Raw genomic sequence first — 12,435 nt, forward strand, 5'->3', positions numbered from 1 at the left:
TCCACCAGGCACACACACCACCAGCCGTCATTGCACACTTCCACCAGGCACACACACCGCCAGCTGTCAGTGCATGCTTCCACCAGGCACACACACACCCAGCCATCATTGCAAGCTTCCACCAGGCACACACACCACCAGCACCGCCAGCCGTCAGTGCACACTTCCACCAGGCACGCACGCCAATAGTCGTCAGTGCACACTTTCACCAGGCACACACACACTACCAGCCATCACACACTATCAGCCGTTGGTGCACGCTTCCACCAGGCACACACACACACGCCACCAGCCGTCAGTGCATGCTTTCACCAGGCACACACACATACGCCACCAGCCGTCGGTGCGCGCTTTTACCGGGCACACGCACCACCAGCCGTCAGTGCACGCTTCCACCGGGCACACACCACCACCCGTCAGTGCAAGCTTCGACCACGCACACACACCTCCAGCCATCAGTGCACTGCTCCACCAGGCACACACCCACCAGCCGTCAGTGCACGCCTCCACCAGGCACACACCACCAGCCGTCAGTGCATTCTTCCACCGGGCACACACACCACCAGCTGTCAGTGCACGCTTCCACCAGGCACACACACCACCAGCTGTCCGTGCACACTTCCACCAGGCACACACACCACCAGCCGTCCGTGCACGCTTTCACCGGGGGCACACACCACCAGCCGTCAGTGCACTCTTTCACCGGGCACACACACCGCCATCCTTCCGTGTACACTTTCACCAGGCACACACACTACTAGCCGTCACACACTACCGGCCATCACACACTACCAGCCATCGATGCATGCTTCCACTAGCCGACAGTGCACACTTTCAAAAGGCACACACACACCACCAGCCTTCGGTGCACGCTTTCACCGGGCACACACACCACCAGCCGTCGGTGCACGCTTTCACCTGGCACACACACCACCAGCCATCAATGCACGCTTCCACCAGGCACACACACCACCAGCCGTCAATGCATGCTTTCACCAGGCACACACACCACCAGCCGTCAGTGCACGCTTCCACCAGGCACACACACCACCAGCCATCAGTGCACACTTTCACCAGGCACTCACACTGCCAGCCGTCACACACTAGCAGCCGTCAGTGCACACATTCACCAGGCACACACACCACCAGCCGTCAGTGCACACTTTCAGCAGGCCCACACACCACCATCCGTCAGGACACGGTTTCACCAGGCATGCACACACCATCAGCCGTCGGTGCACGCTTTTCCTGGGCACACCCTCCACCATTTGTTAGTGCACGCTTTCACCAGACACACGCACCACCATCTGTCAGTGCACGCTTCCACCAGACACACGCACCACCATCTGTCAGTGCACGCTTCCACCAGGCACACACATCACCAGCCACCAATGCACACTTCCACCAGGCACACACTCCACCAGCCGTCAGTGCATGCTTCCACCAGGCACACACACCACCAGCCGTCAGTGCACGCTTCCACCAGGCACACACACCACCAGCCATCAGTGCACGCTTCCACCAGGCACACACAGCACCAGCCATCAGTGCACGCTTTCCCCAGGCACACACACCACCAGCCATCAGTGCACGCTTCCACCAGGCACACACAGCACCAGCCATCAGTGCACGCTTTCGCCAGGCACACACACCACCAGCTGTCAGTGCACGCATTCGCCAGGCACACACACCAGCAGCTGGCAGTGCAAACTTTTACCAGGCACACACACTACCAGCCGTCACACACTACCAGCCGTTGGTGCACGCTTCCACCAGGCACACACCACCAGCCGTCAGTGCACGCTTTCACCAGGCACACACACTACCAGCCGTCAGTGCATGCTTCCACCAGGCACACACACCACCAGCCGTCAGTGCATGCTTCCACCGGGCACACACACCACCAGCTGTCAATGCACACTTCCTCTAGGCAAGCACACCACCAGCCGTCAGTGCACACTTCCACCAGGCACACACACCACCAGCCGTCAGTGCACGCTTTCACCGGGGGCACACACCACCAGCCATCAGGGCACTCTTTCACCGGGCACAACACCACCATCCTTCAGTGCACACTTTCACCAGGCATACACACTACCAGCCGTCACACACTATCAGCCATCAATGCATGCTTCCTCCATGCACACACCACCAGCCGACAGTGCACACTTTCAAAGGCACGCACACACCACCAGCCTTCAGTGGACGTTTTCACCGGGCACACACACCACCAGCCGTCGGTGCATGCTTTCACCAGGCACACACCACCAGCCATCAGGACACTCTTTCACCGGGCACACACACCACCATCCTTCAGTGCACACTTTCACCAGGCATACACACTACCAGCTGTCACACACTATCAGCCATCAATGCATGCTTCCTCCATGCACACACCACCAGCCGACAGTGCACACTTTCAAAGGCACGCACACACCACCAGCCTTCAGTGGACGTTTTCACCGGGCACACACACCACCAGCCGTCAGTGCATGCTTTCACCAGGCACACACACCACCAGCCGTTAGTGCACGCTTCCACCGGGCACACACACCACCAGCCGTCAGTGCGCGCTTCCACCAGGCACACACACCACCCGCCGTCAGTGCACGCTTTCACCATGCACACACACCACCAGCCGTCAGTGCACACTTTTACCAGGCACACACACCACCAGCCATCAGTGCACGCTTCCACCAGGCACACACACCACCAGCCGTCAGTGCACGCTTCCACTGGGCACACACCGTCGGTGCACGCTTCCACCAGGCACGCACACCACCAGCTGTCAGTGCACACTTTCACCGGGCACTCATATCACCAGCCATCAGTGCACGCTTTCACCAGGCACACACACCACCAGCCGTCAGTGCACGCTTTCACCAGGCACTCACACCACCAGCCATCAGTGCACGCTTTCACCAGGCACACACAACACCAGCCGTCAGTGCAGCAGGCAGGCTCTTGTCAGAGTTTCTTGGTAATAATGTGTTCAATTCCTGGAAGGGAGTGGGCTGAGTTTCCTTAAACCATGCTGAGTATGCAGGTGCAGTGCATGAACTCCTATGTGAGTGATTCATGCTGCCTGGGGCTCACTCACTCCACACTTGTAAATTGGGCCTGCACCAGGCTTTTTCTCATTTGCAAAGTTCAGCACATGCACACAGCTAGGCAGCCCCTACACTCCCGGGAATGACTGCTTTCTAAGACCAGAATGGAAACAACATTCAGAGCAATGAAAACAAGTTCATTTGATGCAAAGAACTGTTAACAAAAGCCATGTCCAGCTATTGTACATCTGGCAACTTAAACAAATCAGCAACAACAAATAAACAAGCATTGACATAGCCAATAGGTCTTGCTTTTTGGACCCTATAAGTATTTAGTTATGCAGCAGAATATCCTTGGTGCAACAACACCAACTGTTGCATGGCTAAATACTTATAAGGGCCAAATGCGAGACCTATTGGCTATGCCAATGCTTGTTTTTATTGCATGGGTGTTGAAACAGTAATGTCACTTATAGGAAATCACATTAGGTGGAATGGGAGACTACCAGCCTACGTTTTACATATATCCGTTTTATAGCCGCATTGATAGCTGCCTAACTACTTTGGGCCTAAAGTCTCTCAACCTATATTCTTTTCAGAGGAAATGTACAGCTAGGGATTATATCTCAGAAAATGTAGGTCTTCTAAAGATATTGGTTGCATGTGCAGAACCTGTATCTGCATACTTGAACCAGCACACCAGTAGTCTATGCAACTGTCAGCCTCGTGTAGGCATACCCTAGCAAAACCTTCCTTATTTCTAAGGAGATGCATGAAGTGACTGCACAGGGAAACCAAAGCTGGCTGTTTCCACACAGTGTGCTCCAGGCAACTGAGGTAAGTAAGTGAGTGGATACTGCCCCTCACTTCTAAGTAGCCTAGATGTACTAACATCACTGGCAACCACTTGTTAGTTTTCTGCAACATCTTCTGCCTTATTCCATACACTTGTGATTCTTCACAGAAAACATAGACCAATATAAAAACCTGCACACTGAGGTACCATATCCTGTGAACATCTGGCATTTCTTTACTGGTGTTAGCGACATCCCGCACCCTCAATTCCAACTTCTCCCAGCCTCATCATATAGTTTGACACTGAGCACGCATTATAGGACCTGCTTAAACAAACAGCAAAGAAAGAGGATGTTACTGTGGCCCTAACATAGACCGACTGTGCTCACTGGTGGTTGGTGGCTGCAATATTAACACTTACTCCAGTATTGGAACTTTCATAGATTGCCATGCTTGAATCATTCCCCGTTGTCGAGATGGCAGTCCCCAGTATACATAAAATAGCAATAAAAACCATTAAAAAAAAAGAAACAAGGTCGAGGCCCATTCTAGTTTTGTAACATAGCCACCTCTTTTTCTAAAAGAGACCAAATAAAACGAACAATCAATCAGGTTAGCTTCACCCTCTAGAACCTTTCTGAGAGAGCCTCAGACCCTCAGATTTTCTACCGCACGATGTGCAAGGGAGTCTCCACTGAGCTCTGCTCAGTTTTTTCCTATCAACCTTATTCCTGGAGTTTTTTCACCTGTTTTTCTACAAAACTTGATTGAATTATGTATCAATATATCTGACAAGGGGAAGAAAGCCCTCTGTAAAGCGTGTGCAACCTGTGCTAAAAAGAGACTTTATGTGGCGGACAGGACAAGCACAAGGATTGCATTTACTGCCTGTACCCACACCATAAGGCAGCAGACTGTAAAATATGCCGGACCTTCTCAACGAAGACCTTGAGAGACGGTGAGGGGCATCTCTTGACCTGGCTCCAGAAGCTTAAGTCAAGGAAGAAGCCAGTTTCCAGTGATCGTGATGAGGCCTCCTCTACTTCATCTTCAAGGAGGTCAGTGAAAAGGGGTAGGTCTTCCCCTTCACCTTCTAAGGACCGTCCCAGTAAAGCCTTGCAACAGATCTCTCATAGGTCTGAAAGGCGTAGTCCTAGTAAATCTCCTCACCGAGGTGTAAAGGAGAGGGAAGGACTATCAGCAGGAGTGTCATTAGAGATGAAGTCTAGCTCAGTTCCTCCATCTTCTCCTCCAGCAGCTCTTAAGGCCTTCAAAAAGCCCTCATCTGTCTCTTCTGATGGAAAGTCTGTGAAGAAAATGCATTCGTTGACGACGTTGTCAACGACTCAGTCAACGAAATCTTCAAAGGTACAGTCAAAGTCCACGTCTCCTTCAGTTCCGTCTCCGGCGACGGGCGCGTCAACGGTAATTTCCTCGTCTCCATCTACGCTGCATGGCTCGGCGTCAACGGCATCAACGCCGGTTGTGGGATCCGCAGCGGTGGCAACTTTGTCGTCGACGATGGCATCGACGACTTCGACGAGGATGTCGACGGTAGTGGTGACGACGGCAACCACGACGACGGCAGCATCTGCAGCAGTGGTGATGACGATCCCGATGACTGCACCATCGATGGCGTTCATTTCTTCGCCGACGGCCTTTACATCATCATCGTCGACGACCTTGTCGACAAGGGAAAAAATTGCAATTACGATCAAGAAGTGCCAGATTACCCCTGAGATGACTTCCCCTAGGAGGGTGACATCTCTACCATCCGCACTCCTCCTTGAAGAGGAGGGATCTGAGGAAGATGACGGTCTGAATGGGTTTGCAAAAGCCCATCTCATTTGCACGTTAAGTGCCAGGACAAAGACTCTGAGGAGGAATACGTGGAGGAGCAGCAGTGTGATCCTCCCTTAGGTTATCAAGAGGCCTACCGACAGCAGATGGTCTCTATGCCTTCCTCCTTGCTAACGGACCTACAATTCATGCTTTCGGACTATAGGCGGAGATTCCCAACACAATCTCCGGCTCGGTTGGGGTGCCAATTGCAGCTATTCCTCCTACACTGCCTTCTACCCCTCAATTGCCACCTCCTACACCACTGCCCGTGGCTCCGGATACACTGCAAATCGTCCCTTTCATCCAGGATGACACCTTTGATGAGGACCAGGGCAAGGGTCACTCTTCCAGATCCAGGCACGGTGTGCAATGACCATATTATTCCTGATCCAGCTTCGCATTCTCCAGCGAATTCTCCCCCTGGAGAAATAGGGGGTTTCCATAATTTGATGGAAAGGGCTGCCAAGAGATTCGACCTGCCCATGCTCACTGTGCAGTTCGAATATTTCCTTTGTGACTTTAAGGAGCCTTACAGAAAATCTGTAATCAATTCCTATTGTTGGTCATGTCTGGGACAAGGGTCTAAAGGTGATGAGAAGTCCAGCCATGGTGATTCCAGTACTGCCTCGCCTTGAAAAGAATTATAAGGCTCCTGAGGATAGCCCGGATTGCCTGGTCAGTCAGCCTAAACCGGACTCTGTTATCTCCCAGGCAGCCCAAAGAAAGTCCAAAAATCCTTCGGCTCCCCTCACAACACCTCCAGATAAAGAGGGCAGACACCTTGATAATGCCGGCAAGAGGTTTTCCTCCATGTCCAGCCTGATGGTCAGGGCTGCAAACTCCTTAGCAATACTTGGTCTCTACGATCGTCAGATGTGGTGCTACCTTTCCCCCTATCTGGATCAGTTGCCGGAGGATGCGAGAGTGGAGGCAAAAAGATTCTTCAAGAGGGGGAGAAAACCCCATCTGAGGTCATTGACTGTGCAATGGACATTGCAACGGCTGCGTTCCGCTCCCTAGTGTGGGAGCTGTTGTCCTTCGTCGCCAAGGCTGGCTTCGCCATACATGGTTTTGTCCAGAGGTCCAAAACAATATTGGATCTTCCCTTCGATGAGGAGGCGCTCTTTGGGAAGCATATTGACGATGCTCTCCACGATATTAAGAAAGACACAGAGACCGCAAAATCCTTAGGGACTCTGCAATATCGCAAGGTTCCCTTTCGTGGGGCCAGAGGCAGAGGTCTTCCTACCTACAGAGGAGGATCCCAGCAACAGGGGTATTTTTCATATGCATCAGCCTCTCAATCTTACCGCCCGCAATAAAACCTGCGGCAGGGACAATCATCCTCTTTCTCTCGATCTAACAACCGAGGACGACAAGGACGCCAGGGGAAGGACTCCTCTAAGCATCACCAGCAGCTTGCTGGCTCTGACTACTGTCCCTTCTCCTCCTGTAACACCAGTGGGAGGCAGAATCTCACATTACTTCCACAACTGGCGGCAAATAACAACATTGAGTTCTGAACATTATTCAATACAGCCATACTCTGGAGTTTGTCCAGGCACTGCCTTCAAAGCCCCCTCGCACCACCGAGTCAAAACATCTTCTTCTACGTTTGGAGGTCCATCAAATGTTCCTAAAAGGGGCGATAGAGCCGGTTCCTCTCTCTCAGCGAGGAGAGGGTTTCACCACCCGGTTCTTTCTCGTTCGGAAGACCTTGGAGAAGTGGTGCCCTATTCTAGATCTGAGGGAGCTCAACACCTATCATCAAATAGTCATTTTGGATGGTCTTCTTGCAGGACATCCTTTTGACTCCTCAACTCAAGATATTACATGGCCACATTGGATCTAAAGGACGCCTACTTTCATGTACCCATTCATCCAGCCCACAGGAAGTTCCTTCATTTCACAGTAGCCAAGAGCCACTTTCAGTTCAAGGTCCTGCCATTTGGACTCAAATCTGCTCTGCGGATCTTTACAAAAGTACTAGCTCCCATGGCAGCTTTTCTGTGGAAGCAACAGCTTCAGTTTTTCCTTTACCTGGACGACTGGGTTGCTAAAGGCTTCTTCAAAGCACGTGGCAGAGGAATCAGTCGCAGCGTGCACACTCCTTTTCGACAATCTGGATCTTATTCTCAACAAAAAAAAGTCGACTCTTTGTCCATCCAGAACAGCCCGGTTCCTGGGAGCCATTCTTGACACGTCCCTCAACAAAGCCTTTCCGACCCTGGAGAGACCAGAAAAGCTGATGGCCATGGCCCGTCTACTTCTAAGAAGGCAGTCACTTTCAGTTCGCCTCTACAAATCCCTCCTGGGGTCCATTTCTTCCTGCATTCCTCTAATTCCTCACTGCAGGTTAAGGGTGTGCCATCTCCAGGAGGAGCTAGACTTACAGTGGCGCCAAGTGGATGGGTCATTTGAGGACAAGATCTTCGTGACCACGTCTATGATGAGGGACGCCGCATCATGGTAGACGAACAAGGAAAACATTTTCTCAGGGTCTCTCTTTCAGGGTCACAGCAGCTCCTCAAATAATAACTATGGACGCCTCGCTGGAGAGCTGGGGATCAGTCTTGCAGGACCTTCATGTAAGCGGCCGTTGGCTACCCCAAAATTGCCTTCTGCATATCAATCTCCTAGAGCTCAGAGCGATTCGCCTGGCCTTGCAGGCTTTCCTTCCACGGATAGAGCAGTCTGCAGTCCTGGTACGAACGGACAACACGACGGCCATGCATTATATAAACAAGGAGACCGGCACCAGGTCTCGACTTTTATCAAAAGAAGCTCGAACAATCTGGGAATGGGCAATCCAGCATGGGATATCGCTAAAAGCAGAACGTCTTCCGGGCGTTCTCAACGAGACGGCGGACATGTTGAGCAGACTGATATCTGTCAGCCACGAATGGGAACTGGACCAGTCCACTATGGAGCAGGTTTTTCGCCTATGGGGCAGGCCGTCCATAGACCTCTTTGCCACGCCGGAGAACCAGAAATGCCAATTCTACGCAAGCAGGTTTCCCCATCTGGGATAATTGGGGAATGCGCTTTCGATGGCCTGGTGAGGCGCCTTTGTTTACTATTTTCACCCCATTGCGCTGATCCCCAGACTTCTCAGGAAGCTCAAGGCGGAACCTTGCAAGATGATTTTGATAGCTCCTCCCATGCTCCGCCAATTTTGGTTCACAGAGCTGCATCTCCTCTTCCTGGAACGTCCGTTTCCTTTGCAGCCAATTCCTTCGCTGCTGACAATGTCCCAGGGCCAAGTCTGGCACTTGGATTCTCAATCCCTGCAATTATCGGCATGGCTCCTGAGCACTGAGAATTTCTTGGTTTGACCCTTTCGGCAGAATGTAGAGACGTACTTTCTCAGGCACGGGCCCCACGTATGATCAAAACATACCGTCTAAAGTGGAAGCGTTTCTGCCTTTGGTGCCAGAAGGAAGACATTCCTCCTCTTTCTTCTGCACTGCATGAAGTTCTTCCATACATACTTTTGTTAGCGAAAGCAGGGATGGCTCACTCATCCAAAGTTCATCTGACCGCCATCTCTTGCTTCAGACGCACATCTTCTGGTCCTTCCCTCTGGTCGGCAAGGATAATTAAACAGTTTCTCAAGGGCCTTTTAAGAGTGTTCCCTCCAGTCAAGCCTCCGCCGCCTCTTTGGCATCTTAATTTGGTTCTCATCCATCTCATGAAGCATCCCTTTGAGCCTCTTCATCGGGCGGACTTGAAATTTCTCCCCTGGAAGGTGGCTCTTCTGCTGGCCTTGACTTCGGCTAGGAGAGTAGGTGAATTACAGGCACTTACCATTCAGGAACCTTTTCTACAATTTAAAAAGGGGATAGTGATACTCCGTACCAACCCAAACTTCATACCGAAAGTGCCTTCAGACTTTCATTTGAATGAGCTGGTCATACTCTAAACTTTTTTCCCCTCAACCTACTACTCCGGCAGAGAAAGCAATTCATTCACTGGCCATTCAGAGGTGCTTAAAATTCTATCTTCAACGTACTGAGGACTTCAGGCAGTCACCTCCGCTCTTTATGTCTTTCGGTGCCCCTTGTAAGGGCTTTCCCCTTTCCAAGCAGGGGATTGCTCGTTGGATTACCAATGCTATCCAGTATTGTCACCGAGCAGCGGGCAAACCCCTTGAAGGTCGGGTCCGTGCTCATTCCAGGAGGCCGATCTCTTCTTTCCCTCTTTGCTGGAGTTCCTGTCCGGGAGATCTGTAGAGCAGCACTCATACGTTTACAAGACATTACTTGCTGGATTCTTCAAAGCAGAGTGACACAGCAGTGGGCCAAGCAGTCCTGAGGAACCTCTTTCATTACTGGTGAGCTTTCCCTTTCAACCCTCCTTCCCTCTTTCTGTTTATGGTCTTTGCATATTTTTTGAAGTTCATTTGCTGGTTTCTTCCTTTTTACCTTATGTTTATAAATATGTTTAGTAATCATTGACTTTTGGTTCTAATTGTTAATGATGGATAAATGAGGAATCAAGGTTCCAAAAATGTGCTCATAACTACTAGCTACTCTGATTCAAGCATGGGAATCTATGAAAGTTCCAATACTGGAGTAAGAACAAGTTACTTACCTGTAACTTTGGTTCTCCAGTATTGGAAACTTTCATAGATTTCCATGCGACCCACCCTCCTCCCCTTGAAAAGCTCAGCCTTCAGCATCTTCAGTTATATGATTACACAACGGCTACGAAAATCTGAGGGTCTGAGGTCCTCTCAGGAAGGTTATAGAGGGTGAGGCTAATCTGATTGGTTGTTCATTTTATTTGGTTTCTTTTACAGAAAGATGTGGATATGTTACAAAACTGGAATGTGCCTAGACCTAGTTTCTATTTTTTTGTAATGGTTTGATTGCTATTTTATGTATACCGGGGATTCCCATCTGGACGACAGGGAATGATTCAAGCATGGGAATCTATGAAAGTTTCCAATCCTGGAGAACTAAAGTTACAGGTAAGTAACTTGTTTTCTTTTTGTTTCCCAGCTCTTGTCCACTTGGAACAGTAATCTAGAATGATTGCATAATGGTCAGATTCATGCTTTGGCATATTTTCCTGCTTGGAGCTGACATGCTTTAACCTAAAACCTGTAGTAAACACAAGATGAAACGCCAAAAACGTGTCTGTCTTAATTAAAAATGATGCAAGTAAATAATATTTTATTTGCTGATGTAATAATGCTGATTGCACCTCACTTTCAGAGAATATAAAGCTGTTTTACATGTTTTCTCCAACAGAGACTCTCAACGGCTAATGATGAGATTGTAGAGGTTTTGCTGTCAAAGCAACAAGTGTTGGCTGCTTTGAGGTTTATCCGTAGCATAGGAGGACATGATAATATTTCTGCACGCAAATTCCTGGATGCAGCAAAACAAACTGTAGATAACATGCTGTTTTATACTGTTTTCCGATTTTTTGAACAAAGGAACCAGCGTTTACGTGGAAATCCTAATTTTACTCCAGGTAAGAATCTATTGTTAGGGATTATGGAGCAAGTAATTACATTTAATGTTATACAATAAATACAAGCAGTTTGTTGGTGATGTGGAAAATATCATAGGTTCCCACTGAAAGGTGAACGGTAGGGTCACACGAAGTAAGCTATTGTGTTTTTTGGTTATTAGATACAAGAAAAGTCTCTCCATCTGACCCCCAAACTTCCTTGATTTTAGTCTGAGGACATAAAGCTTAACAACAAACCTAAATGAATGGTTGGAAGGAAAGACCCACGTTTTGTAGTATATCTTTCCAGTTACCCGGTCATCTTTAAAGGAATATGTAATTTTAGGTGGGCAGCCTTTCGCTTATTTGGGAGGCAATCTGGTGCTATCTCTATAGCAAACAGGTTCCTTTTTCCAAGGGCCATATTTGAAATATTTATCTAATCTATGCTGACGTGTATCTATAGAAAAACCTGCCTAGAGGCCAGCTAGAGTACATTGGAGCAGTCTAATGTGTTGTTACTTGCAACAATTAGCACAATGGGCTAATTGGTCTTCAGTTTGAAAATGAGACCCTCTTTTATCTTTTAGAAACCATTATGAAACAATGATGCAATTTGTAGTTCTCAAAACATAGCCACAAATGTTTCACCCTTGACATTAAGTGTACTGGCAGTAGTTTTTCAAAGGCTAAGTGAGGTTAAAACCTAGGAGCATAGCTCTTCCTTTTATGCACAAGTAAAACTTACACCATAGAGACAGACTTTTCATGACCTCCATCATCATTCAGTTCACCGTGGTCACCCTTTCTCCATTCTCTTATTTTTTAAACTCTTTGCATCCATCATTGAGATTGCAAAACTATGGCTAACCTGCACATCATTGGGAGAGCACTCATCAACCGTTCCATCTCTCTGAGCTCAAGTTCCTCTTCCCACCTGCTTTTTGGAACCAGTCAAAGTTGTTTTGCCACCACTCTTCTATCATGATATAATCACACTTGGCAATATCTCCCCCATTCCACAACACCAAAATGTTATTCTTTTTTCCTCCCTTTCCAGCTCACTTAAAGATCGCATAACCATTTCCATTTCTGCTATCTTGATGCTCATTGTTACCTGAAGCTTAACCCAGCAGAGGGTTACATTTTCTTTGCCAAATGTTGCTTGCAAAGTTGTTGTTTCCTCCATCTCCCTTTCATTCTTATGCCATTCCATCCCTCCTGTCTGCTCATCTCAGTGTCCATTTGACAGTTGCATGTGATTCCCATGCTTTATCCTCTCTGCTAC

At 49.1% G+C, this 12,435-nt stretch overlaps 1 protein-coding gene across 1 annotated transcript in view; it reads left to right on the forward strand.

Moving 5' to 3' along the window:
• The window catches only part of RMC1 (regulator of MON1-CCZ1), a 319,509-nt gene that overhangs the window by 247,059 nt on the left and 60,015 nt on the right, over nucleotides 1-12,435 (forward strand). Inside the window, exon 19 of the mRNA XM_086965645.1 lies at nucleotides 10,943-11,168. Coding sequence (XP_086821771.1) covers nucleotides 10,943-11,168 — 226 coding nt within the window. The remainder of the gene's footprint in view (nucleotides 1-10,942; nucleotides 11,169-12,435) is intronic.

The sequence above is a fragment of the Lissotriton vulgaris genome, chromosome 4_1 (assembly GCF_964263255.1).
Source record: "Lissotriton vulgaris chromosome 4_1, aLisVul1.2, whole genome shotgun sequence".
NCBI lineage: Eukaryota > Metazoa > Chordata > Amphibia > Caudata > Salamandridae > Lissotriton > Lissotriton vulgaris.